This window comes from Sceloporus undulatus, chromosome 8 (assembly GCF_019175285.1).
Source record: "Sceloporus undulatus isolate JIND9_A2432 ecotype Alabama chromosome 8, SceUnd_v1.1, whole genome shotgun sequence".
In the NCBI taxonomy this organism is placed as follows: domain Eukaryota; kingdom Metazoa; phylum Chordata; class Lepidosauria; order Squamata; family Phrynosomatidae; genus Sceloporus; species Sceloporus undulatus.
This window is the reverse complement of record NC_056529.1, coordinates 28647583-28675321: the sequence shown is the minus strand read 5'-3', so window position 1 is coordinate 28675321 and position 27739 is coordinate 28647583. Positions and strand designations below refer to the sequence as shown.

Genomic DNA, 27739 nt, shown 5'->3' with positions numbered 1-27739 from the left:
TACTAAATTTCACCTTTCTAGCTGGTGGATAAATACTCTCCTCCTTTGGATCCAGATGCAATGCCTCTTTTGTTTAAAAGCCATAAGCCCAGTGGTTTAATTCAAGTGGTTTGCACCAGTTGCTCAGAACCAATCGGTCAAAGACCATAAATAAAATTGATTGAATTGGTAAAACTGATAAAAGACACGGAGGCTGAAATGGTAAAAGACACAGAAGCTACAGTAGCAAAGAAGAGAGAAGATGGAGAGGATGGAGAAGCGAGGTGAGAGGAGAAGGAAGGGCTGGATTTTCTGAAGTCATGGAGGAGAGCTGGGGATGCGGACGAACCAAGTGCTCCATTGTTCAGCATGGCTGCTGCTGAGAGGTTGAAGGAAATGCTGGTCACACGCAGAACCAGATCTGCAGATCAACATTGCCAGATCCTGGGATCCGGCACGGAGACAGCAAATGTCCCCAGGTGAAGGGAGACGGGTGGGACATAGTTACACATGTAGGCAAAGAACAAATATTAAACAGACCCGGTTGTTAATTATATTGAATGACGGCACTGCATAAGCCAATAGCTTGGAGCCACAGAGTTAAACACAACAGGAATGCTTAAGCAATCTATTTCCAGTTTACACCACAAACCCCATTAGACAGAAGAACGTGCGGGAAACCAAGCTACAAAAATAACAGCAGCGGCAAGAAAGGAAGATTGAAACCCAGCCATGGTTAGTGCACGCAACACGGGATGGGATTAAGACATGTATGGCTTCCCCAAGGTTTCCAAAAAAGCACAGTAAAGAATATGCTTGCTTTTGGCATACACACACACAAAAAGCATGTCCCACCTTTGGCCCTGTTTTTTCCATGTAACCTTCCTTCAGGTAGTTCCTAGAAAGCTTGGGCACCAGCTTGAGTTGGTGAAATGCAGAGAGGCAGGGAGAAAGAATACACAGTGACATTAGTGCAGACATCGGACAGCAGAGAGAATAAATAGGTATTAGAAACATTATGTCTTCCTGCACATTTCACATGTAGAAATGATTCCTTTTAAACCCAGAGTTTCTAAGAACAGAGGGTTAGTGAATCATTGCCGTAGGGGCAGTGGATTCACCCTCGGTTTTATGGCTACACCTTTTGCAAGGGCTCTGGGTTATATGGCAGAGTGCCTAGTGCCAGATCCCTGCCAAGAATAGGGTTGAATGTGTTGATGGCTCCTGTACAACCTGGAGAAACGGCACCACTTCCCAGCAATAGATCCACCAGCTGCTCCCAGGGCAAAACAGAGAAACTCAACATCATGTTCAGCTAGTGGCTGCTGTGATGCTACTACACAGTGAAGCTATGAAGAGATGCGCATTGGGACCATTGCCCATAGGAAATGTCAAGTGTCAAACATCAGGTGTGCAACGGGACCAGCTGGACACTGACTAGGGACTACAGATACACTAGCAGAACCCAATGCACATTGAGATTTCGGATAGGGAGTGCCAATGTGCACCAGTTGAAACTGATGTGCATCTTCATAATTCACTAGGAGAATACTGTAGTGCCTCTGCTATGTAGCTAAGTATACATAAAGAAAGAGAATTCCAGGCACAAATTGAAAGGAGGATAGGGAAGAAACAGCTAAGTTGCTAAAACTATGTCTGGCATCATGCTGAGCAGTCATGAATGAGTAAACTAGATGTTTTCCCCAATTTATTTTAATCTCTGGAGGGCCCTGAGGACCACAAAAATGGCCCTGGGGGATGTATGCATCCCTTAGGATACACTTGTCCCCTTCCCCAATGGGCTAAAACAATTATTGGCAAAAGAAAGAGCAGCTCACATCAGCATTGCTTGCTCCGGGGAATGCAACTTGTAAGTAATGGAAGCGGGCGGCTCGGATGGCGTTGAACCAGTCCACCATTTCCTAAAAGGGAGGAAGAAAACAGCAGTCAAAGAAACGGGTATAGAAAAGCAGACATGATCACTCTGAACTGCTGCACTGCACCAATTTTGGATCTGAATCAAATTGAAACGAATGTGAGCAAGTCACACCTGCATCCTTGCTGCATCCTGCAGGTTTGCAGAGGCCTGGCTTTCAGCTCAATCATATGCAAGTTTCCATGGAAGTCAGTCCCCCTGGCATTGAGCGGGTCTTGTTCTCTGGCAAAGCGAGTTCATGATTGCAGCTTTAATCATGTATTCCGGTGCTATTTTAAATTGCTGCCTTGTTTCTGCTAACATTATTAGCTTAGTCATGTCTTGTATTTTACTTTTAACATCACATGCCACCTTATTGATTTTTATTTTAGAAAGGTAGGATATAAAATTGTTACACTGCTGTTATCCCTTTTTGATTCTAATTCTAATTAATATTTTAAATAGAAACTCTCAAGCAAAATGCCGTGGCTTTTACTACACTATGCATGACAGGAGTGTAATATTTATATCATCATCATCATCATTTTTATTTATTATTTCATCACAATATGCCTTCAAGTTGCACTTGAAAGCACATAACAACTTGAAGACAAAATACAACAACAATAACTTAAGCAACATAAAAACATATTAAACAGCTCAAACAAAAGCAAAAAAACTTTAAATGACTAAAAGACTTTTTAAAACAATCTACTGTTGTTCTTAACTTTTTACTATATATCTCTATGCCTAATAATGGTTGACTGACTGACTGTACTATATATCCCACAGTGAGCCTACTCCGTTTTCCTTGTCTGCTCGAACAATTTCAGATCAAATTTAGATCCAAGACAAGCTCACAAATGGTCACAGCAGTGACAATATTCAGTGGCTGCAATCTGGTATGGCTCACGTAAGCATGCAGGCCTATGCTAGGCTGAGCCATAAACCATGCTCACCTAACATCCTCTGGAGATGCGTCTGGCTATAGTGCCATAAAAAAAGTAAAGGTTATCCAATGACATGAACGTCCAGTTGTAACCATCTGCATACTAAGCCAAAGGGCCAGCGTTGTCCAAGGACGACAAGTGGTCATGTGGTGTTAGCTTCCCACCAAAGTGGTACCTATTTATCTACTTGCATTTGCATGCTTCCCAACTGTTCGGTTGGCAGAAGCTGGGACTAATGACAGGAGCTGTCTCCATCTCCAAGCAGCACTTAGGACTAGAACTGCCAACCTTCCAATCTTACAATCGTCAGAATTGGGGTCTTAGACACTAAGCCACTGTGTCCCTTAGTGCCATAACCAGATGCAAAAAATATTACAGCAGCATTGAGATCTAAGGGGGCCTCCAATGGATCTCAGCACTGAGATCATCATTTTGCATCTGCGTCCATAGGCAGATGCTTCTGTGATGATGTCCGCAAAGAACAAAATGGCCATACAGAAGCTTTCAGAGGCTGTTCGCTAAGTCAAGGAGAGGGCTTTGAATGCAACAGGGGAAATGAATGGAATACCAGCTCCCACAGCACCCAGAAAAAAGGACGTGCACATATGTAAAAGAAACTTGCATGCATGTATTTCCTTAACAGATAATGTTCAAATATCTCTCCAGAGTCAGACTGTGGCATTTCATCAAGCAGCCTGCAGAGGGAACCTCAGCATACTAACAAATGCCAACTTTGCCACAGCAGGTGAAACTGAAAGGGTTGGAGGCCTGAGGACAAGCCAAAAGAGCTCCCTGTGCTGTGAATCAAGCCATGCAGTGCAGCTTTCCAAAACCAGACACACTTCCTAATGTGTTGTACTACAGCGCCCATCATCCCTGACATGCCCCAATGGTCTGATAATTGTAGTCCAACCTATCTATAGGGCTTCGCCTTGAGGAAGGCAATTTAATGAATTACATTTAATGTTTGTACGCTTTTGTGGGAACTGGTGAAAGGCCTCTCAAAGGGTTTCCTGTGTTGCAAAATCCAGGAAATTTAACCCTGCCTTGTTTACCTCCTTTACTCTTCCCCTTTGATTCAGTCTCAGTCTCCCATTCCAGACAGTAAAGCTACCCACGTTGTCATTACTAGGAATCCTTAATCTGTCATAGTCACAACTTTTTCTGATCTAAGACATCAAGTGATATAAACAATGTTTAAATATTTGAAGAGATGTCATATTGAGGCTGGAGCAAGCTTGTTTTCTGCTGCTCCAGAGAACAGGACCTGAAGCAATGGAGTTAAACTAAAGGAAAAGCAATTCCAGCTCAACATTAGGAAGAACTTCCTGACAGTAAGAGCTGTTTGATGGTGGAACACATTCCCTCGGAGAGTAATGGAGTGTCCTTCTTTGGAGGTCTTTAAACAGAGGCTGGATGGACATCTGTTTGGGGGGATTCGATTGTGAGTGCCTGCATGGCAGGGGTTTGGACTGGATGCCCCTTGGGGTCTCTTCCAACTCTATGATTCTAATATAAGGTGCTATAAAATCCCCTCCTTTGGGGTCTAGGTCACTCATACTGGCTGGAAGTTTCTGGGATTTGTAGCATGGGGAAAAAACCACTTTTCCAAGCTGTACCAAGAGTCCAAAGGCAGGAAATATGAAAAGAAAAAGAGCAGAAGTGGCTGGGCAAGCACAACAAGCTCTAAAGTATTCCTACCAGATTTTAGTTCTACCAGACTTTCAAGGTCCAGGTATGCGCTGCTTCAAGCCTTACCCAGGTTTCCTGCTGTACTGAGGAACGAAGTATGAGGAGCTAGGCCTGAGTTCATAGAATCATAGAGTTGGAAGAGACCGCAAGGGCCATCCAGTCCAACCCCATTCTGCCATGCAGGAAATCACAGTCAAAGCATCCTCGACAGATGGCCATCCAGCCTCTGCTTGAAGACCTCCAAGGAAGGAGACTCCACTACACTCCGGGGGAGTCTGTTCCACTGTCGAACAGCCCTTACTGTCAAGAAGTTCCTTCTAATGTTGAGGTGGAATCTCTTTTCCTGCAGTTGTCGGCCAAGAGGCTGACCCAGGGCCATTAGACTGAGACACCAGACTGGACAGAAAATAGTGGCACTCAGAACCATTGCAGGCAGCATCTGGTTATGGAAGAGAGAAGCTAGGCTCTTGGTTGTTCTTTTATTTCTAAAACAAAAGTAGCGCTAAAGAAGTGCACATGAGAGCCAGCCCTACCATCAGGCAGAATAAAACGGCTGTCTCAGGGAGCAAAATTGGATTATTCTGAAAGGGCAGCAAATGGTTATTTATTTTTATGCTAATCCAACGGAAGGCATTTCCCAAGTTTCTAAGGTCTCAGAATCCTACTGTGCCAGGAGGGTCTTTCTCAAAGCAACATTGGGAGTTCTCCACGGTCCTGAAAAATGCCATTAATTCTCTATTCTCCAGTTGATTGGAACCTGTTCTCTGTTGCTCCAAACCCACTCTTTAGTATAGGGATGTAATAAATCCCCAGCTATGTCATCTTCACATACAGGAGGGAACAACTGTGATACTTCTCTTCCTCTCTGTAGGAGAAAACAAATAATCCCTCACAAAATTCTCACCGTATTTGAATGATCCAAAATGTTGTTGAGGAATTATTCTGCAAGGAACAGCACATTTTGTGCGTGTGCAAAAAGCTGTTTTCTGCACAGAAATAAGGCTCCCTTCACAGGAAGCAGCATTTTGTGCAAAAGCAAAAACAAAACACACAACCCAAAAAATCCAATGTGTGTTTCAATGGAGAGTAATTCCTCCACACTACTTTGGGGCTTTTTCAAATACAGTGAGAAAACTGTACAGCATTCTCACTGGTCTCTTATTCTTCCCAAAGGAGTTTCCTGATAGTTGCTCTTTATAGAATATGATTCTATATGATTGTAAGAGACCACTAGGGCCATCCAGTCCAATTCCCTGCCAGGCAGGAAGACATGACCAAAACACTCCTGAAAGATGGCCATCCAACCTCAGTTTAAAACACTCCATATGGTTCTAAAGTTGGATACTGGTGATGTACCACTATCCTCAACTTGAGAGTCCTGTAAATGATGGCCACTTCTCAGAGCTGCTATAGCCCTGACTTACTGCACCCACAGAAGACTGTAGCAGTTGGCTCCTGTGATCCCTTCCAAATCTACGATTGTATAGTCCTATGATCTCACAGGAGTTGGATGCATGGAGTAAACCTGGCCCCTTGTACTCTAATGCCATTTCCTTATCATATGTGCAGAGTGACTCCCAGAGGAGCTTCCTTTCTTACTTCAGGGCTCCCACCTTGCCATCTTCATGGTAAACAAAGATGTTCCGGGTGCTGTTGTCTTTCAAGTACGTGATCTGCAGTCCATGCGGGTTCCCAATTTTTGCAGGCTGGAAAGTGGCATTTAGGTGCTCAATCTTCATAATGGCTTTGGGTTCTTTTGCCTGGTTGAAACACATACACATCACATGCCGTAAAAATAAGGATCCAGGCAAAGGGCAGTCAACACATTCCCAGAGAAACACGTTTTCAAAATGAGGAGTGTCTCCACAAGGGATCCAGCCCTGATCCAACCGCTCTGTGAGTTTACAAGGGAATCTGCGACACAAAGGGGCAACGCACCATAAAAGATTATTCTGTTTTGGTAGACCAAAACACTTTTTTTTCCCCGTTGACATTTGACACTTTTGGAGATCTGATGAGCCCTGGGAGGGTGTTAGGGACAGAAAATTAGCCCTGGGTTGATGGTGTTGTGGTTTGAACTATGGCTCTGGAGAACAGGGTTCGAATCCCAGCTCAGACATGTGAAACTGGGTGACTCTGGGGCAAGTCACATTCTCTCACCCTCGGAAGAAACTTGTCAAGAAAACCCTTTCTTATTAAATTAGTAACAAGTCCCAAATGAATGAACAAGTACAGATGACACTGCAGATGACATTTTTGGCAGCACTGCATCACATCTACTTGGAAAAAGCAAGGGTAGCAAGACCACCACACACACACACACACACACTTACGTCATTTTTGTTGTAATACTTCAAGGCGCCTTCTCGTTCCGAAAGGACAAATTTACGGGTCAAGAATTGTCCATTGTCACGGCCTCTCTTCCAAAGGAATCCTTCCCGGTACCCTAAGGAGAAACAACAACATTCTTCTGTTGACAGCTGACAACAGTTTGAAAAGAAAATGAATAATTGGTTTTCTTCTTTGTCTGGAGATGGATGACACCTAATCCCCCCGGCTAGGTCTCAGGTCTGCTTTCTTTGCTCTGGCCTTTGAAGCATGACAACGGTAGAAGACGGGGGCTAATTTTTATCCAGGAAGGTGTTTCCCTAATAGAAAGTGTTTTCAATCTTTATATTTTATATCCTGCTTTTCTCTTAATAGGAGGCCCAAGGTGGCTTCCTTATTTCATTTAACTTTATTCCAGGAAAGAACCCAGCTTAAAGTGCAGGTTAAACCAAAATATATTAAAACATTGTACATTATAATGCAAACATTTAAAAACCTATTAAACAAACAGTCCTACTAAAACAGTAATATAATGCATCTGAAATACACTTTTAAAAGAGGCAGCATGGTATAGGGGATTGAGTGTTGACTCCAAGACAGCAAGACAGAAAAGAAGGCAGAGAAGAAGAAAATCAATTCATTTGAGATGTGATGCCAGAGGAGAGTGCCAAGGATACCATGGATAACCAAAAAGACAAACAAATGGGTCCCAGGAACAGATCAAGGGAGAAATCTTCCCAGAAGCCAAGATGAAGTTGAGGCTGTCATACTTTGTACATATCATGAGAAGACAGGACTCATTAGAAAAGACAATGATACTAGGAAAGGTGGAGGGATGTAGAGAGAGGAAAATCACACACTAGATGGTTGGAGTCTATTAGGGAGGTCACAGGTATGAATTTGCAGGACCTAAGCAGAGCAGTGGCTAAAAGGGAGCCTTGGAGATGTTTCATCCATTGGGTCTCCATGAGTCAGGATTGACTCAAAGGTGGTTAACAACAACAACAACAACCTTTAGCCAAATTAATCTAATGTCTCACCAAGCTCCGAACACCAAATCTTAACAAAACAGACCCCTATGATGGGGATTCCATAGGTCAAAGTCAAATTGAAGGCATGAAACAGCAACAACAAGTAATAAGAAAACTGTTCCCTCCATTGTGAATGTTGAGAAGCATTCTCCTGGAGTAATAGAACATCCCATTTCAAATACTGCAAAATTCAATCAAAGGCCAATGGCGTACAAAGAGCAAGGAACCGGCGCATCCCAAGAACAAAACAACTTTACATTTTGCTAACGTGTTATTATTCAAGAGAGTGAACTGTTAGACATCCAAATGTCAAAACCCAGCAAGTGCAACTCGACTGCGTCTAAGCCAAGCTGATGCTTTAATCAACCGTATCTGCCAGGCATCACCTGTGTACCTGTCTGCTTTCTGTCAGCGTCCTCAAAGGAAGAATTAATTAGCCTCCTTCTGATCCATCATGTACAATGCAATGTGGAATTAAGTAGCATTTTGGGAAAGAGTCAAAGAGCATTGGAAGGCTGAGAGAAAAAAGGCAATTTGCAACTGCTTAAAAACAGATGCAAGTTCAGCAGTGCTAGACAGAAGGTAGATCTAGGTCTAGTAACAAAGCGTGGGAGGACCACCTCCAGCAAATTAGGAAGGATTGGAGGTTATTGGTTGTTTAAGAAGAGACTACAAAATGAGGCAGACAGGGTGACATAGTGGTTTGAGTGTTGAATCATGACTCTGGATGCCAGGGTTCAATTCCCAGCTCAGCCATGAAATCCAATGGGTGACTACTAGAGTAGACCCACTGAAGCTACCAAATGGGATTTGCTGCTGCATTGACTTACTACTATGCAACTGATACAATGGACCCACTCTAACTGAGACTATGGCCTGTTACAGAGACTGCCAAAATAAAGCTGCTTCGGGTCTCTTTGGAGGTATGCTGTTTCAATGATGCATGTGTCCTAAGAGTCTGGAAGCTGCGCCAAAAGCTGCACTCCAGTACTTAGGACTGGAGCATGGCTTTGGTGTGGCTTCTGGACTCTTAGGACCCATGCATCATTTAAACAGCATACCTCCAAAGTGACCTGAAGCAGTTTTATTTTAGCCTGTCTGTATCAGGCCTAAGCAATAGGATGCAGGCTAGGACTGAGTAATTCTAACTGAAGGACTTTAGTATTATGTAGTATAGAGGAATTAATCTAAACTTGGGACTGGAGTGAGGGAGGTGGAAGGAAGGGGTGGGAATATTAGTATCAAAATTTGTTTGCCACAGCAAGCCAAGGCCTTGCTGAAACGGAGAGAGCCGAGGCCTGCTGTGCCAAGGCATGGCAAGTGTTACTCATTGTTTAAAGCACTGAGGGTCTCCCCTTTAAAAGGGGTCCCAGAGGCTGGAGGTGCACCTTCAGGTCTGGCAGGCCACATGTGACCCATGGGCCACACTTTGTGCCTCCTTACTCTAGTTGGTGTGCTGCATCTCATTTATGTGTCTACATTTTAGCTGTGCCCTATCAGCTGTTCAACAAGAACACTTAGCTTCTGCCCTTAGTGACAACTGAGAATGTCTATGTGTGTGGCCCACTTTGTTAACTTAGTCCGCTTTGGCCTGGCTTCCAGGCGCAGGCCCTTCACATTGCTCTGTTAATGCCCTGTTGCACGCATGTGGAGAGTGTAAGGGAGACGATGAAATTGATTGTTTCCACAATATCCAATTAACCCACTCAAGCGGCAAATGATTCATTCAATTGGAGGCAATTAGCGCTTGAACGGAGAGGCCAAGCAGGCAAAAGGCAGGCCACCAAGAAGACTGACCATCCCTGTGATCTGGAAGGTACATAAAAACTTAGAAAACTGGGTGTCTTTCACACTATGCAATTATAGTACATTGACACCACTTTTACTGCCATGACTGCAGCCTATGAAACCCTGGGATCTGTAGTTTTATAAGACTCTAGAGCCCCCTGGCAGGAGATTTTAACTATAACACATAACTATCATGCCTAGTTGCTCTTCTTGATGTTTCTCAGTTCTGTGAATTTCTCTAAGCCCTCTTTGAAACATCCAATTTGTTAGTCATTATTACACCTTGTGGCAGTGAGTTCCACACTTCGCTGCACTTACAATCTGTAAGCCACTCTGATAGTCTTTGTGGCTGAAATTAAATCATCTTTTTATCTGTCCTGAATCTACTACCATTTAGCTTCAATACACAGTGGGTTCTAGTATTAGGAGAGAGACAGAAAAGCTTCTTTTTATTTGCTTTCTCACCCTATGCACCACTATACTGTATACACCTCCCATGGTGTTTCCCATGGCAGTGGAGTAGTGAATCTGTTAACTGCTTGAGCTCCAGCTTTAAAGGCACTGCCCAGAGTGCTAAAACTTAGCAATGAAATAGGTCAGCACTAAGGAAAACTCATATTTAAAGCTGGGCTTGTCCTTGCTACTGCTATCTATGGCTGGAGGCTGATTTGTCAGTGTAAGGTAGTTTGAAATGTAGCCTGGCCTGATATGCTTTATCCCATGCATGAACATGGGAGCCACCTGCTCCAACTGCTTGCCTTTTTCTCCCCATGCTAAATTACTAACCCCAGATATTGCAACTTTACTTCAGAGAGGCCTTTGTTTCTGACACCCCTCATGCTTTTGATGGCCCTTATAGCGGAGCAGAAAAGACAACAAGAAAGATTCACATGAATGCATCTATACTTTATTCCCCTGCAACTATGCACACTCCTCAGAGGAATGGAGCATTTCTCTGTTCCACTTCTGACCTTGAAATTCAAAGGAATAAGAACTGGAGGGTCAGCATGATGTAGTGGTTTGAGCATTGGACTATGACTCTGGAGACCAGGGTTTGAATCCCTGCTCAGCCATGGAAACCTTGGGCAAGCCGTGCTTTTTCCTTGTAATTGGACTCTTTTTCCCCTTGTAATTGGAGCCCATTGCTTCATGTTCTTTTTGCTAAAGCAGCAGAAAACAAGCATGCTCCATTTTCGACATACCGTTGCTCCAAATATTTAAAGATGGCTATCATATCGCCACCCAGATCTTTGGCTCTTCTGCATGCCACTAAACTTCCTGCTAAATGGCCGAGCGAAGGTTATTTGCGTGATTGTAATCTGCTCCGCCAGAGAGGTAAGGAAACCTTTTGCATTGTAATTCACAGAAAGAGCAAAATAGCCATGATTAATCTACTCTTGAGCCGCAGGACTGTGAACTGTACTGCACTGTATGGCTTTATTTCTTGTTACTGTTGTTAGTGAGCTCTTCAGTCCATTCTGACTTTTGGTGACCTTCTCATGGGGCTTTCTTGACAAGACTGATTCTGAGGGGATTTGTCTTTGCCTTCCTCCGTGGCTGAGTTTGTGACTTGCTCATGGTCACCCAATGGGTTTCCATGGCTGAACACTAGTTCAACACGCAAACCTATACACCACGCTGCCTCCTACTTTATTTATAACTTCCTTTTCCCATAAAGCAGGGTCTCAAAGCAACTCACAAGATATGAATTCATCTTTTAGTATACACTTGAAAACAGGTATGGGATGCAAGAAGCCAAACTTAAAACAACCATTCTAGAACATCCATGTTGTAGAAGAGTTTATTCCTGCAGATGCCAGCCACAGATGCCAGCGAAATGTCAGGAATAAACTCTTCTACAAAAACCTTTGAAATGTTACTTTTTTGGACTAAAAGCCCTAGAAGCCCCCAGCCACCTGGGCTGAGGAATAGCGGGATCGTTCCCTCCCCAAAAATATTTCTTTTCAAGCTTTGAACAGCTCTTTTATAAACCTTCAGTGGATCTTTCACATGTACCGAATCTTCTTGAGATGTTGCAGGCATCGAGGGGCAAACATTCCTAGGGCAATCCATATGATCAATACGACCCCTCTGTTAATCAATACCCTCCAATTGCTAATGTAGCACTTTTGGGTCCTGCAACTTCCCAGAGCATTACTTATTTAGAGAATTTGCTTTTGTGAGCCTTGCCTTTTATAGGTTCATCAAGTTAAGACTCCCACTTGGACACAGTTAGAGAAGCTCCATGAATTCAATGGAACTGAATTTAGTCACAGCAAATTTGATTTCAGCAGGTCTATCCACGGAGGGTCATGGAACCAAACCCTAGAAGATACCAAGGGCCACTGTATTTCCTTCACAGTGGCTGTTGTTCACATGCATCCTGGATGCCCCCGATTAAGTTTGGAGTGGGCTGCCAAAAACCCACTTAACCCAGGATAATCGATAATAGGAGTTGGCAGTGTGAATAACCAACACGAATAGACCTGGGATTAAACCATAGAACCATAGAGTTGGAAAAGACCACAAGGTCCACCCAGTCCAACCCCCTGCCATGCAGGAACTCTCACTCAAAGCATCCCTGACAGATGGCCGTCCAGCTCTGTTTAAACCATGCATGCTTTGAACTGGTTTTGAGTACATTCGCATTGTCGCCTCCATCTTTATTTGAGCGCCGACACGTGTGAGCAACAGAACTCGCAGAGATGCGGTTCCACGGTATGAATAACAAACCTGGAATGTGTGAATGAGCTTATTTGCATCGTTGCACTAAAAAACATGATGTCTGAATGACTCCCTAGAGGCAGCGTGAACTGGAACCAACTTCCTAGTGTCCAGGGACCAGAAACCCGCAGCTTCTCCAAATGAGTCACTTCCCTTGCCAGGCAGAATGATGTAATTGACTGAGCTGAGATGTGCAAGCGCACTCTCTCCCCGGCTCCCCTGCCGCCTATAAGGACGCGCCTTTCCCTCATCAGTGATGCATTGTTACCTCCGCATTGCTCAGATGGGTAATTTCAGTGCTGGATGCCAATCCTGACTCTACGCCATTTCCCCAGCTCCACAGGCCCCCTAATAAACTCACCATTAAACAAGAATAAGGGCTTAAAAATATTTAAAGCGAACAAACGAGAGATCACCCGCGCCCTGCTACGCCTGCGTGTGTACGTTTTATTTCCTCGGCAATTTCCTCCTCCAGCCCGCGTATAAATTTTATTTACTGCGCCGTTTCCAGACAGCTTTTTCCATCCAAAAGGGACACATCAAAGCGGCTCAAATGATCTGGCCATAAAAACATGCGGCTATAAAAACAAAATACAGCAGAGGAATGGGAATACTCCTGGGCAGCCTTACAAAACTGCTGCTTCTGAACAAAATGGTCTTTTAATATGTCCATGCCAGGTACATGGAAAAGGGTTCTGTCAGGGCTCTTTTTCTTATTGGATGCGTGGCCCTTTCCCAATATAAACGAAACATAAAAACCATTCATAGGACAGTTAATGGCCACATGATGCACGCAGCAAAGACACCTAATATCTGGTAATGGACAGAGAGGGCAGATTCATTTCATTCACTTTTTAATCTGAACTGACCTCATTGCACACTTCCTAAATCAGGACCTGAACCCAAATTCCATTAGACTTCAGTAGCTGCATCTTTGTGAACTTTGGAGTGCAGTTTTCCAATTAAAAGGGTCAATTAAAAGGTGCAAAGTTAGAGAACGCTTGCACTAAAATCTATGCATTTATGAAAATAACATATTAGAGGAAACTGCTAGCAAAAATGGATATATTGGGGCACACAAAACTGGAAACGTTAAGGAAAATGTGCAAGACACTTCTTCAAACATGTAATATTGTTGTTATGGACCTTCAAGTCCACTCTGACTTATAGCTTTTCTTGATGCAGTTTATTCTGGGGTGTGTCACTGGCTTTCCTCTAAGGCTGACAGTGTGATTTTAGGAATCATCTTGCACCAGTGGGGCAGTATTTGTATGGGGCTTCCCAGATCTTCATGGGACAGATGGGCATCTCTGAAGGCCATGTTGTGGCCAAGATTCCCTTCCCCTGGTTTAAAGGCTATTCAGTAGAGAAGGGACATCTCAACATGGAGATGATGCATTCATCACTGGCATTCCTGTGTATAAAATAAACCAGAGCTTGGGAAAAGTTTGATCTCCACAAAAATAACTTTCCTAAATTCCAGCTGGAGCCTACAGCCTCCTATCGGTGAGTCAAGTTTGCGATGAGAAATACTGAATAGCAGAAGGACACACTGACCATTTAAAAAATCTGCATGCATCCAGCCTATCAATGTATTATGTTGGTGTTTCCAACCTAGTGCCTTTCGGATGCTTTGGACCACAGCTCCCATCAATCCTAGCTAACTAATATGGCCCACAGTAAAGGATCATGGGAGTTGAAATCCAAAACACATGAGGCTCAGCAGGTTGGACAAAGCTGGTTCATTCCTCCCCCCATCTTTTTTTCCTCTGCTGCTTGTGTGTACCTTCCTAGCGGCAATTGCTGAAAGAGAAAACGTCTGTCTAACTTTTTTTTTCAAGGAGCCATTTTTGCAAATCAGATGCCACTCTCATCATGAGAGAATGAGCTGTTTAAATCCTACACTTCTATCCTGCTCTGATCTTGAGCTCAGTAAACCCGCTTAAATCCTGCTAACTTCAACGGGATTTACATGGCATACAACTGGAGTGCTGTTTTGAATGGCAGAGGCGGCTTAGCAGCTTTGTGAACAGATGCACAGCCCATCTTGTTCTGCTGCAAGTTTGTTGTTATTTTAACTGCCATCAAGTCGACTTCAACTTATGGTTGATCCTATGAATGAAAGATCTCCAAGTCATCCTATCTTCAGCAGTCCTGCTCAGGTCTTGCAGACTCAGGGCCATGGCTTGAGTCTATCCATTTGCAATGTACGTCTCCTCTTTTCCTGCCGCCTATGACTTTACCAAGCATTATTGTCTCTTCTAGTAAATCATGTCATCTCATAACAATATATATATATATATATGCGCGCAAAAACCATATACAATTTCAAAGAAGTTCTCAGGGGCCACATTATAGTGGCCAGAGGGTGAAAGAAGTGAAAAGAAGTGGGAACAAACATCTTTTGCAGTTTGCAGTAACTGAATCAAGATGAGGACAAAGGAGGAAAATGGGAGGAGGTGAAGGAAAATGGGACATTTTAAAAGAATATGGGGGGAAAGCGGAACAACAGAGGATTAACTGGAATCAAAGCTGCCAAACAGGGACAGTAGGAGGTTATGAGTCCTGTCGGCACATGCGCTCCAAAATTTGGTAATAGTGGGAGGTGATGCTTCTCAGTGCAGAAAATAGAAGTATTTTCTTGCTTAAGAGAGACTGCCGATGCTGTGCCTCTAAGCAGCAGAACTGTTTGTTCCTCCACCTCTCACTGTTCCTAAAGCACCTACTTAATATTCTCACAAACTTCTCAATCTTCTTTGTTGTTGTTTTCTTAGCACAAAGCATGGACAGAGCTCTTCTGGTCCTACCCTGCTTTGTAAAGCCAAGAGAACAAACAAGGTCTTAGCTTATATACTCCGACTCAAGGAGGCGACGAGAAATGTCAAATGCCAAAGTTCTTGCCAGGCCAACCATTGTGCAAAGATGCTGTTGTGCGCATGTGGCCCCATAAAGTCCCCGAGAACCCAACACCACCAGTCACTGTGTGCTTGCAGGACCACGTCCAGTTCCAAGACCGCTGCTTCATTAACAATAATGTTATTGTTTGAGCCGTCCGGGAGATGAAAGACCGAACGCCAGCGATCCTTGCTGTTTTCTCCTTGTAAACAAGAAGCAGAGCGGATGACTTTCAGTTCCACTCTCCTGCCATAAAGGAACTGACTGGGTACAAAAATCTTCCTTTGGCACACAAAATAGGAATTAGTCACCTGGCATGTCTTCTAGGGCAAAATTAATTTCTGAGCTTCCCCAACCATATGAAGCACCTCGGTGCAGGAGGATCCAGGGAGGCAGCGCATTGAAATGTTACATTTTGGATTGCAACTCCCAGTAACCCCGCCAGCCCTGCTGATTCCTCCTTCCCCATTCCCCTGCAAGACTACTAGCCATGTTAGCTGGAAGATTCTGGAAGTTGCAGTCCTCAGACGTATCTTCCCCAAATGCCAGCCCTGGGAATTGCAGTCAGTGGACTTTCCCTTCAACATTGAGATATTTGTAGATTTAATCTCCTGTTAACCCAGTCAATGGTCAGTAGTGAAGGATGATAGGCAATAATTGCAGGCTGACAGTTGGATGGCATGGGAAACTCTTTCCTCCCTGGTTAGTTTATCTTCTTGCACAAGGTAAGTTTTTGTCAAAGGGAAAGAAGCAGCATACAAATCCTCCAATACCTTGGTCTTTCCATTTAAGTAAGATGCTCCATCCTTTTAAGCAAACTGCCTGTCTTTTTCTGCACTCCGTTAATGGTGCCAAACCTGAGATGATAAGGAAAACTCCCATTATACAAGCGCAGCATCCATGCTATCTTTTTTGTCCACTTGGGTTGAAAATAAACTGCCTAGCCATGCCACAGTATGTTAATAGAAAAATCTACCCTGAGAGTAAAGAGAAGACAGACTATTTATGTCACACACGTTTTTCTGGTCTGGATATACTTCTCCAAGCCTCCCGGCAAGTGTAAACAGAGAAAGACCGCAGACCGTGTTCCACTTAATAAAGAACAGCCTTTCCACCAGAGATGAAGTGGTGCACAAAGACAGCGCATTCACACCAGACACAAATGCAATGCATCTATATTAGCAAGGTGGAAGGTGTTTGCAGAGGTAGGAATAGGTCCTGCTTTGGACTACGACTCCCAGCATTCCCCACCAGGCTAGGCTGGCTACAGGATGCTAGTATTATAGAGGAAGAACTATTCCTAACTTTGGGAGTTTGAGGGTATTTCTTAACCATTTCACAACAAATAATACAGGGATGGGGACCTGTCTGAGAATTAGCTCCTGGGGGGACCTACATACACAGCAAAACCATTTTGGTCTGCAAATGCCCTCCATTGCTCCTTAGAGAAACCCAGGGTAAAATCTATACAACAGCATAGTCTAAACCTCTTCTGAACTAGCTTCAGATTATTTTTGATCTAGGTCACCCTGTGGTATACCACACCAGTGCTTTTATTCTGATTCTGAACTGATCTTTCAAGCCAAATACAAGTGTAAAATTGGTGTATGGGGTGTGCCAGAGGTGTGCATGTGGCTCTCTCATTAACATGGAATCCAGTATTGTCTTGGCCACATGGATAGAGATGTGCTGCAGCCCCTGGGCTGTTTTTCCTAATGAAAACTTCCTAGTGCATGCACATGTACACTTTTCCAGCAGATATTGGCAGGCATTTCGTATTGGAGTTCCAGATTTGTAATCGAGAGTCCTGGAAAAATAACTGCCCTGCAATAAGTATGTATAGAGATCTTGTAGCACCATTGAGACTAACTGAAGAAAGAAGTTCTCATTGTGCCACACCACATTCATGGCACAGAAGCAGTGGACTCTCTCACCACAATTCTTTGTGGCAAAACAATGCTCCATTTCATAACGTTTGGATGACATGAGCAAGTGATTTGGTTTGAACACCCGCCCGCTCCCACCAATTCAAAATTAAAACGGCTTACGGGGATGAAAACGTTATAACTTTGGGGTCGATAGCCGCGGCGTATTGAAGCATTTAATCACCCTGTGCCAGCTTGAGCTGTCTCCTTGCAGCAAAATCAATGAGGCTAATACATCCATTAATTTCAGCACTCGGAGAAGAACAAAAACATGGGGGATTATACCACTTTAAAATAAATTAACAATCTGACCAAACAAGCATTCTCATCCGATTAGAGCACCAGCCTGCTTTGGAACTGAACTGTGAATTGGAGAGAACTGGGGTGTGGGGGTCTCCCGTTCCCTTCTCAACTCCATTACCTTTACTCCATCTCTTATTGCCAGACAAGAGCTTTCAAGACGGCGCCGGTTTTCTACTGCACCATCTCCTGTGAGATGGGAGCCTCCGCTTAATGGAACAGCATCTTTGCAGGAAGAAGGCTTTGGGTTTAATCACCAGCATTTTCAAATGGGACTGGGAAAGAGTCAGGGGAGTCACTGCCGGGAAGTGTCAAGAATCTTCAGCTAGATGGACCAAGGTCTTTCTCTGAGTAATATAGGGCCTGAACAGACAGACTAAAATAAAGCTGCTTCAGGTCACTTTGGAGGTATGCTGTTTAAATGATGCACACATCTTAAGAGGCCAGAAACTATGCCAAAGCTGTGGCTTCTGGCCTCTTAGGACACATGCATCATTTAAACAGCATACCTTCAAAGTGACCCAAAGCAGCTTTATTTTGACCTGTCTGTTTGGGCCCATAGTTTCCTATCTCAGAGTGTAAGAATGTCACTTTTTGGGGTAACAACTGCCATAACCCTCCAGGCAGTGCATCCCTCCCAAGTTATCCACAATGTACTGGTCCACAGCTGAAGGTAGTAGTGATATCGGGGGAAACTGAGTGCAGCCATACAAAGGTTGGACAAATTGCCTAATCTGCAGGAACATTTTACTGACTTTCCCAAGCTCTCATTTGTACAATATAATAAATAATAATAAATAAATAAATTTTTATTTTTACCCCGCCTCTCTGTCAGAAGATAGTATCCCAGTCCTGAGCTCTCTCTATTATGATATAAAGTAGATAGCTGATTCTTGTCTAGGCAGCCAGGATCCATTAACTTTACAAAACCCTACCTCCCAGTAGAGAGGAGAACAGCTAGAACTGGTTTCTTGACAACTGATCTCAATCTCTGTTCACATTTTTGGATCCTCCTTGGGGGCACGACTATGCAGAGCAGACTGTCACAATGAGTGCCAGCACTGCAAAATATGCAACTGAGCAGCTAAGTCTTAGTCTTCCATAAACAAGCAGCCACACAAACAGCCAAGAGAGGCACAACCCTAAATTGCATACGATTTTTTACTTGGATTTTTTTTCCCATTGTAAGGCAAAATGGAGTTGTCCAAGGGAAAGCACTTGGGGCAGAAAACAATGCAAAGAGAAATCTTCGGACGCCACTAACTTTCTGTTTGACTTCAACTTTCACTGGTAGGCTCTACAGAAAAGTTTTATGGGTATAAGGTGGGAAATCCCCATCGGGAATGAACTTCATGTGTCACTCTGCCCCAAATCAAACCCTCAGCTTTGGGAATGCCATGGCTATTCTCCTGTGCTCCCTTGCAGAAACATAAGTTCAGCGTTGCCATGTGGGACGATGAAATAGAAAACAAAGTTCATGGCAGCTGTCAAGAACAGAAAACAAAGCCCCAAATGTCTTTTTCCCCATGTGCACGCACTGCCTCTCACTCTCCCACATGGCAGGCATGGCATTAAGCCATATCCTCCCACTAGGCTTTTCCTTCAAGCTTCCTTACACATCTCAGCTTTAGCAACCCTGGCCCGGATCAGAGAAATTTGACTCCCAAGAGCGCCTCTAAGGTCCCACTGTCAGTCAAACTCCAGCGACTTCGGTGTAGCATTTGCAAATGCATGACAGTTTATCCCCAGCGGCATCGGAAGGCACACACTTTGAAAGAGCGTTCCACTAAATATATGTAAAAATCCTCTTAATAATGCCTGGAAGATGGATTTTACTCAGAAATGCAGAAAGAAAACCGTGAGTTCTCCTTCTAGGCTACCATTATTATTATATTTGCACAGAACCGCTCTAGGAAGTGATAGGCAGAATTAAACTTGCCCTCCAAAAGCAAATCAGTCTTGAACACTTCCTAAATACAAAACGACTAAACTGACACTATCATACCTTACTCATATAATGAGAATACTAAAATAGTAAATATTACAACGTTTGGGGAAGTGGAAGGCAGTAGGAAAAAAGGAAGACTGCATTACAGGTGGATTGACTCAATGAGGAAAGCCACAACCCTGAGTCTGCAAGACCTGAGCAGAGCTGTTGGAGGTTTCTCATTCACTATGAGTCAAAGCCATTGGCAGTGAACAACCACAACAGCAAGGTTGAGAAAGCATGGCTTGACCAAGACCATCCACGGGGTTCCTATGGCTGAGCAAACATTTGAACCCTGGTCTCCTGCAGCCCCAGTCCCACGCTCAAAACGGTGCATCACTCTGGCTCCTACTTACAGTACTAGTTTGGATGAAAAGAAAGAGTGTATTGGTCCTGGAAGCACTGACCTCCCTCTATTCTTTCATCCATCCAGCCTTTAAAGTGAGCACAAAGTTGTTGTATCTGCAGGAATTTTGCAAGTCCTTTAGCACTGTTTACTTCTGCTTCATCCTTTAGATCCTTTGTTACATGCCCCTAAGTTTTACCCTCGACTTATCCATGGATCATATCAAAAGACATTATTTTAGCCCCAAAACCTGCCCTTGACTTGTACACGAGGGTGACTTATAGTCAAGTATATACAGTATTATTTAAGGAATCTGAATGTTACAAGTGGCTAGTCTTTTATAGAGGACATGTCCTCCCTCTGTTCACCTGGTTGTCATTTGAATATCCAACACGGAAAACACAACAGCTGCACAAGTCATTTAGTGAGGCCACATCCCCACAACTATAAAAGTACGTTTACAGTTAACACAAGAAAAGGAATGAATTTAGTTACATTACAATCACAATATAATGTAGTTATGGTAAATGAATTCTTTATGAGTAACTTGTTCATATCAACCCCAAATTCTAGGTTCCTCTCAACCAACAGCTGGTTAATATAAGGCAGCTTCCTGATGAGACATTTGCAGGTTGTTTTAAAACCCTTGCATAGAAAAAGACCACAAGCCTCAAACCGTCCAATCTTACAAAGGAAGCTGTCTGACCAGAAAAACAAACCCGTCCTTCCCAGAAATTGTCAAAAGGGAAGCCAAACGTCAGACCTGTCTTTCTCACATGAGCAATGGAAGCCACAGCCAGGAAAAGAAGAGAGTCCCCAACACGCGCAAGAGAATGTAGATGTGACGCATACAAGAGGCTGTGCATGCATCTCTGAGTGTATGCACTCAATACAGGGTGGCAATGTCCTCCATTTCTAGGATATGTCCTACGCTTCCAGCTTCTGTCTGGGGAGAATTCCAAAACGTCCTTCATTTTGAGCATGATTAAGAAGAGTTTTGATTATTGCAAGCCAACAAGACATTTTAATGTTAATCAGAAAAGATACAGTTGAGTGCATAATAAAATACAGTATATGTTATATAGAAGTATATAAACCAAACAAAATGAATTCATATTTATACTGGTGTTTTTAGCTTTTATTTGGTAACATCCTACATTTTGGGTGCCTTGTCCTCCTTGGCGGTTATGGCAGTGGGCCGCCCTGATTCAATATCTTTCCTCCTGCGCTATTGGCACAATGGCTAAAGTAGATACAGAACTCAAGGCAATGAGGGAGCATACATTTCAACATTCTCAGATGAAAACTGGGACACATGTGGCCGAATATTATCAAGATGGGAAAAATTATGAATGAGGGAGAACACACACAAACTAGGGGAGGTTGCAGCTGTTTGCTTTTGCCTGACTCTACTGGGAAGCAGTCCAGATGATGTTGGACTGCAACTCCCAGTGTCCTCACTAGTACCAGCTAGAGTGAATAATGCTGGGAGCTGCAGTTCAACAACATCTGGAGGGCTTTGCTTATCCCAGCCCTGCTTTACTGTGTCTCACCTCCTTCAGAAAATAAGAATACAAACAACACAGAGCTTACACCTGGGCATTGAATGTACATATAATAAGTCAAGTACATGCTGTACATCTATGAACACATAGACTCACACAGCTGGAAGGAGCTCTATAGGCCAATGAGCCAGTTAAAGTGGTACAAAAGTATGAAAAAGGCAATTAGTCACGTCTGAAATTGCTTAAAGTAGTATACTTTACTCTCCCAATTCAGATCTCTGCTTCTTAGCATAGTGTCTCATGGTTACTATCACATGCACTGTCATTTAGCCTCCGCATAATTTAACAGAACCATTACAGATCCATTTCCTAGTTAATGTGTGTGATTTGTTTTATCCTATCTTTTATCGTCAACTATATTCTCATGCTTCCGACTAATCCTACCCATTTTTCCAGGCTTTAATCTTGCGACACAATCCAATTTAATAACATTACACTTAGGTCACTGATATCCAGAACAGTGGTCGAAAATAACAAGAAATGGTTGAAAGGTCCATCTCAAACAACCAGAAAATAAACCAAATATTCTGGAGTTTCTTTTCCATCACCTGCTACTAAATTCACTATGGCCTATAGTTTCTTGTGGGTTTCTCAGGCTCTATGGCCATGTTCTAGAAGAATTTATCCCTGTTGTTTCGCTAGTATCTGTGTCTCTGAAGATGCCAGCCACTGATGCTGGTAAAACATCAGGAATAAATTATGGTCACATAGCCCCAAAAAATCTATGGATGCTGGCCATGAAAGTCTTCGGCCTCTCACTATGGCCTCTTTAATAAATGTACAATCTGCCATCAGAGCTCCCTGTTTTAAAAACAGAAGTAGTAGCCCTGGCAATTTGGTATTGTGACCATATAGTAAAAATAATGGAATGGCTTATAGAGTAAAGTCAGCATAAGAAGTAAGTAACTCTGGGTGTTTGAAAACCAGGACATACTGTACATGGCCATACAATATTAAAGTGTGCTCAAGATTTTAAACTACAACGATTTGCTTTTGACTGAATTGACTGGGAAGGGCAAGATTGCTCTCTCCGTAACCGTACTAAGTTAACTGAGTGCAAACTCCTTTCACACTTTGAAATCAGTTTGCAGTATATGAAGCAAGATGAGAACAAAGGAGGAAGTGGGAAAAGGAGAAAGGAACCAAACTGGGACATTTTAAAAGCAGCTGGAAAAGTAGGATGACAGAGAATGAATTGCCAAATCAAGACAGTTGGAGGTGCGCTGTCTCCCACTAAATATGAACAACTTTAGCGACAACTCCGAGCCGCAACCATCAATGTGCCGAAAACGTTCCCCAATACCTGCAGAGTAAGGCTCTTGCTTCTCAATATAAATGAATTCCTTCCTTTCGTACTTGGCTCTGATCCACTGTTCTCGTAGCAGCCTGCAAAATAATAAATAAAGGGAAGAGGGATGGGGGGGGGAAATATTAGATCTGCGTTCAGCAATACGCTGGGAAATTCTCCAGAGAGAACAGAAATAAGTTAGGACACAGACCAGAATTCTGGCTTTTAACTTCTGTTTCCTCTCTTAGCATGAGATAGAGATCATTTCCCCCCCAGATACAGAAATATCAGGGATCTTTATGTGCACACAGACATGCTGAACAGAAATTAAAGTAGACTCATCAGCTCCACCCCAAAAACTTTGTAGCAAGGTCTAAACCTAATCATAAACCCATGGAATCAATCATTTAGTGGTAAGCAAACATGTATAAAATCCAGCTGGTTGAACAGGTCTGCTCTAGTCAGAACTAGCAACTGGATTCAGGCCATATTGTTTTGAATTTTATATACCAATATATTTCTCAGACTCGATATTAGAGTGAAACACTCCAGATAGTTTTCCCAGCAATATCAAGAGGGAGGGAAGAAGGGAGGGAGGGAGGGAGGGAGAGGAGAGGAGAGAAGGAAAGAAGAAAGTAGAGAAGGAAGGAAGGAAGGAAGGAAGGAAGGAAGGAAGGAAGGAAGGACAGACAAAGGAAATAAACACCACTGTAAACTACTATTGCAATCAATGGCTTCCATGTCATGGCACAGCAGTGACTCTCCTCTGGGTTTCAGACTGATCTTTAAAGGATCGGTCCAAGGTTTTGACCATTATCCCTCAAAGTGACTCAGTGCCTTGGATAGCACCTTTAAATTTCGGACCACAAATGACAACAGGTTCACTAGCCCCCTGATATGGAGGCCATCAACTGGCATTAGCTACTGGACTACTGATCTAAGGCATGTTACTGCCTGAGCAAAGGACACAGCGTCCCTCCACCCCTTAAACATCTGGAGGAGACCTTCTACCACCCATGAAAGCAACAGACTGTTGGGGGGGTGATAAAAATTGTGCAGCAGATAGTGCCTTGTTCTCTAAGACACGGGACTGTTGATGTTGAACATCAAGATGAACCTGCTGTCCCAAGCATCTGCCACCTAAGGTCTTGGTTTGCCTAATTTTAGGGCCAGTGCTGGAAGAGCCAGCTTCTCCATATCTTATTATGTGGTACCTTTTTTCAAAACTAGAGAAGGGAGGGATTGAATCCAGGGCCTTTTTCATACAAAGCATGCACTCCATCTCTGAGTTATGGCATCTTGGCCAGAGTTTATGGAGCACGCTTTTTCCAACCTCTTTGGCTTCTCCCTTCGGCTCACCACAGGCTTCCTGAAAAAGCCCTTTATGAGGGTTCCTCCAAGAGACCAGAACAGCGTAACAAATATAAATGTAAGTCATCTGCTTCCTTTCACACACAAGCAGATCCTTACAGCCATGTGCGTGCAAGTTATTTAACCCTGAGCAGATGGAAACATGTACCGAAACCAGCGGTTGTCTCTCTTGTTTAGATGTATGGCTCCTATGAGTCCAATGCAGAATGTATAGCATTATGGTTCCACTTTAACTACAATGGCACTGTCCAGTGGAATCCTGTGATTTGTAGTTTGGTGAGGCGCTACAGCCTTCTGGCTGAATATTCCAGATGCCCTTCCCTAAACTGTAAATCCCAGGATTTGGAGCACCTCTCGGATACTGTAGAAGGAAAGCACTTCATGGAGATATCAAGAGAACTTGCTCTGCAGGCCTTTCAAAGTGAGACTTTAGGCTGATCAGTTCAGAACATCATGCCAGTGGCATCTGCCCAAAACCTGGTTCGATGATGATGATGATGATTGATGATGATGATGATGATGATGATGATGATGTCGACAACAGTTGGCCCTTGGTATCCACTGGGATTTGGTTCCAGGACTCCCCTTGGATACCAAAATCCATGGATGCCCAAGTCCCATTAAATACAATGGTGTAGTAAAATGGTCTTCCTTATACAAAATGGCAAAATCAAGGTTTGCTTTTGAAATTTATAACTTCTTTTTAATATTTTCAAGCTGTGGATACTTGAATCCATGAATAAAAAAGCATGGGTATCGGGGGCCAACTATATATTGATATTCCGTTTCTTTCGCCTGCCCCCACCAAACTGAGGCTTAAAGCAGGTGACAATTTAAAATAACAAGACAAGTAAAAACATGCAAAAGACTAAAATGCAATTTTAAAAAATTAATTTAAAAAAAGATTTAATATTGTTATTTTTGAGATGTCCTCAGAGAGAGGACATCTCCAGGAGATGGCTGCTCTGGGAAGAAATAAAGAGTGGACAAGGACCTTCCTGGAAGTGAAGAGGAGAAGTATATGATTTTTCACTCTCATACATCTCCTGCCAGATGTTAATTCTTCAGCCATTTATGGAAAGGCCAGCCCTGATTTAGGTTGTAAAAATGCAGTCCCCAGCCAGTTTAAAAGGAAAGAAATAAGACTGCCAGTAGTAGCGGGTGGCTGCCATGCCAGAAAGGTGGGTTCACCAATTCCCAATTTGGGGGAGCTATCCAAAGTGCTGGATATTTTTCTTTTAATCCAAGACAAGTATTTTTCTTTTAATCCAAGAAAAACCAGCTGGTGTATGTAAGGAAAGGGGGAAAAAACCAAGCTATTGAGTACTGGAAACATCTGGGCTTACAGAAAGCATCAATAAAACCCCATGTGTTTCTTGATTCCCCGAGGCATCCAAAGGGAAGGACAAAGGTTCCCAGGCCCTTTGCAACGTGTCAAGGCCCACTTAGGCATTAAAAATCCAGCAAAAAGAAGCACATGGACAGTACAGATGGTGCCACTGTGAATAACCCATTCCTCACACTGCAAAATATTTTGGGGAGGTACTTACAGGCAGTCGGAAAAAGTGGGCTTGTAATAAAACGGTGGGATTTTTGATTCATACTTTGCCTTCATTACATTGTTTCCAGCGGAAGCCATGAACTGCAAAAAAGAGGAGGAAAACTGTATAGAATGTATTTTTAATTAGAAGATCTTGCTCAACAGTCCTCCCTTTGACCCGGCTTTTGAAACGTTACCTTCTAGGACAATGACTCCTACTATCCACTCAGCCAAAAGAATAACTTTTCTGAGCTCTACCTTTGACCACAGACTGACAAATATTTCCCATGCTGCCAACTAGATCATTGACTGCAGTGATCTGATGACTTCTACAACTCATCTATCCATTATGGTACATGCCTCAGTAATCTGTCATGCATTTCCAAGATCAATTCCAAAAGCTAGGCTGCATCTATAATGTAGAAATAATGCAGTTTGACACCACTTTAACTGTTGCCACCCCATCCTATGGAAACCTGGGAAGTCTTTAACCTTCTCTGTGAAAAAGTGCTGTTGCCTCACCAAACTGCAAATCCCTGGATTATGTAAAGTGCAACCATAGCAGTTAAAGTAGTGTCAAACTGCATTATTTCTATGTAGATGTATCCCTGGTTATCATATCTTTATAAACATCAATGGCTTCAGATCCAGAAGCAGGGTTGGCAAACTCAAGGCTTTCCAAGTAATGTTAGACTCTAACATACCTCAACCTGCGCATTGTCCCACTCATCCAAACGGACCGATTTCACTTTGCTGATATGTGGGATGTTGCGATGGATTCCTGAACAACTGAGGCAGATGAAGACTCCTAAAGTGTGAGAGGCCCAGTCTGGATCTGCAAGACAAAAGAAAACAAGGCAAATAAACCCACCATGCAGCTTGAAAAACAATGGAAAGTGTTTAGGAAGTAAAAGGAATCTCAAGAGAACTAACACTCAGCATTCATATATGGCACTTTGTATATATTATAATAACCTGCCTAGTATGAAAAATGATGATTGATTCTTAAAAATCCAAGACAAAGCTCAACTGCATAGGGTTCTTCATATCTTACGACTCCATGTCTAAGTCTCTTAAACTGTTCTACTCAGATGCTGCAGGTTCAGGCGCATGGCCTCTCTGGTTAAGCCTAACCATCTGGCATGTGCTCTTCCTCTCCTTCTGCTGCCTTCTACCTTTCCTAGCATTGTTGTCTTTTCCAATGAGTCCTGCCTTCTCATGATGTGGCCAAAGTACGACAGCCTCAGTTTGATCATCAGGAATAATTCGGGCTTACTTTTTTCTACAGCCCATTTATTTGTCTTTTTGGCCAACCACTGTATCCTCAGCACTCTTCTCCACCACAATACCCCAAATGATTTTCGTCCTATATGCTTTCTTCACTGCCCAGCTCTCATATCTGTACATGGTGATGGGGAATGCCATGGTTTGGATGATCTCAACTTTAAGTGTTCATTTGTATCTGCAAGGGTTTGGTTCCAGGACTCCCTCGTGGATAACAAAATCCATGGATGCTCAAGTCCCATTAAATACAATGGCATAGCAAAATGGTCTCCCTTACATAAGAGGTTTGTTCTTTGAAATGCATACTTTTTTTAACATTTGCAAACCCTGGATGCTTGAACCAGTGGATTAAAAAAATCCGTGGATAAGGAGGGCTGATTGTGTATCTTTACACTTTATGCTCTTGTCCAGTTCTTACATTGCTGTCCTTCCCAATCCTTCTGATTCCTTGACTGCAGCCTCCGTTCTGATCAATGTCTGATCCAAAGTATGGACAATCTTTGACTAAGAAACTATATTATTTGGATTTCCCTCCAGAATAAACTATGAAATAATTATAAGTATTACCTAATTCTGTCTTCAGCCTGTTTTGGCTTTGGTTCCTATTTTTCTGATGCTTATTTCTCACATCGGACATTTTTGTTATCCACAACCCTTCAAGCCTGGAGCCAGCTCTGAGGATTTTTGTGACACTGAGGGCTTATAATCAACCGAGTCCATCTCTGGCTTCCTTCCCACAACAGAATTAAAACCTAGCTCTGCAGTTAACAGATTTCAAAAAAATCAACTTGTGACTACTTTTCGCTTCTTAACGCCTGGAAACCATGCAGC

General features: G+C 43.1%; 1 protein-coding gene across 1 annotated transcript in view; it reads right to left on the bottom strand.

Moving 5' to 3' along the window:
- Positions 1-27739, bottom strand: part of ADAP1 (ArfGAP with dual PH domains 1) — a 41227-nt gene that overhangs the window by 9404 nt on the left and 4084 nt on the right. The window contains exons 2-8 of the mRNA XM_042480882.1: positions 26329-26459; positions 25635-25726; positions 22729-22811; positions 6870-6982; positions 6150-6296; positions 1818-1901; positions 835-897 (exon numbers count right to left, since the gene is read on the bottom strand). Coding sequence (XP_042336816.1) covers positions 835-897; positions 1818-1901; positions 6150-6296; positions 6870-6982; positions 22729-22811; positions 25635-25723 — 579 coding nt within the window. The 5' untranslated portion in view covers positions 25724-25726; positions 26329-26459. The remainder of the gene's footprint in view (positions 1-834; positions 898-1817; positions 1902-6149; positions 6297-6869; positions 6983-22728; positions 22812-25634; positions 25727-26328; positions 26460-27739) is intronic.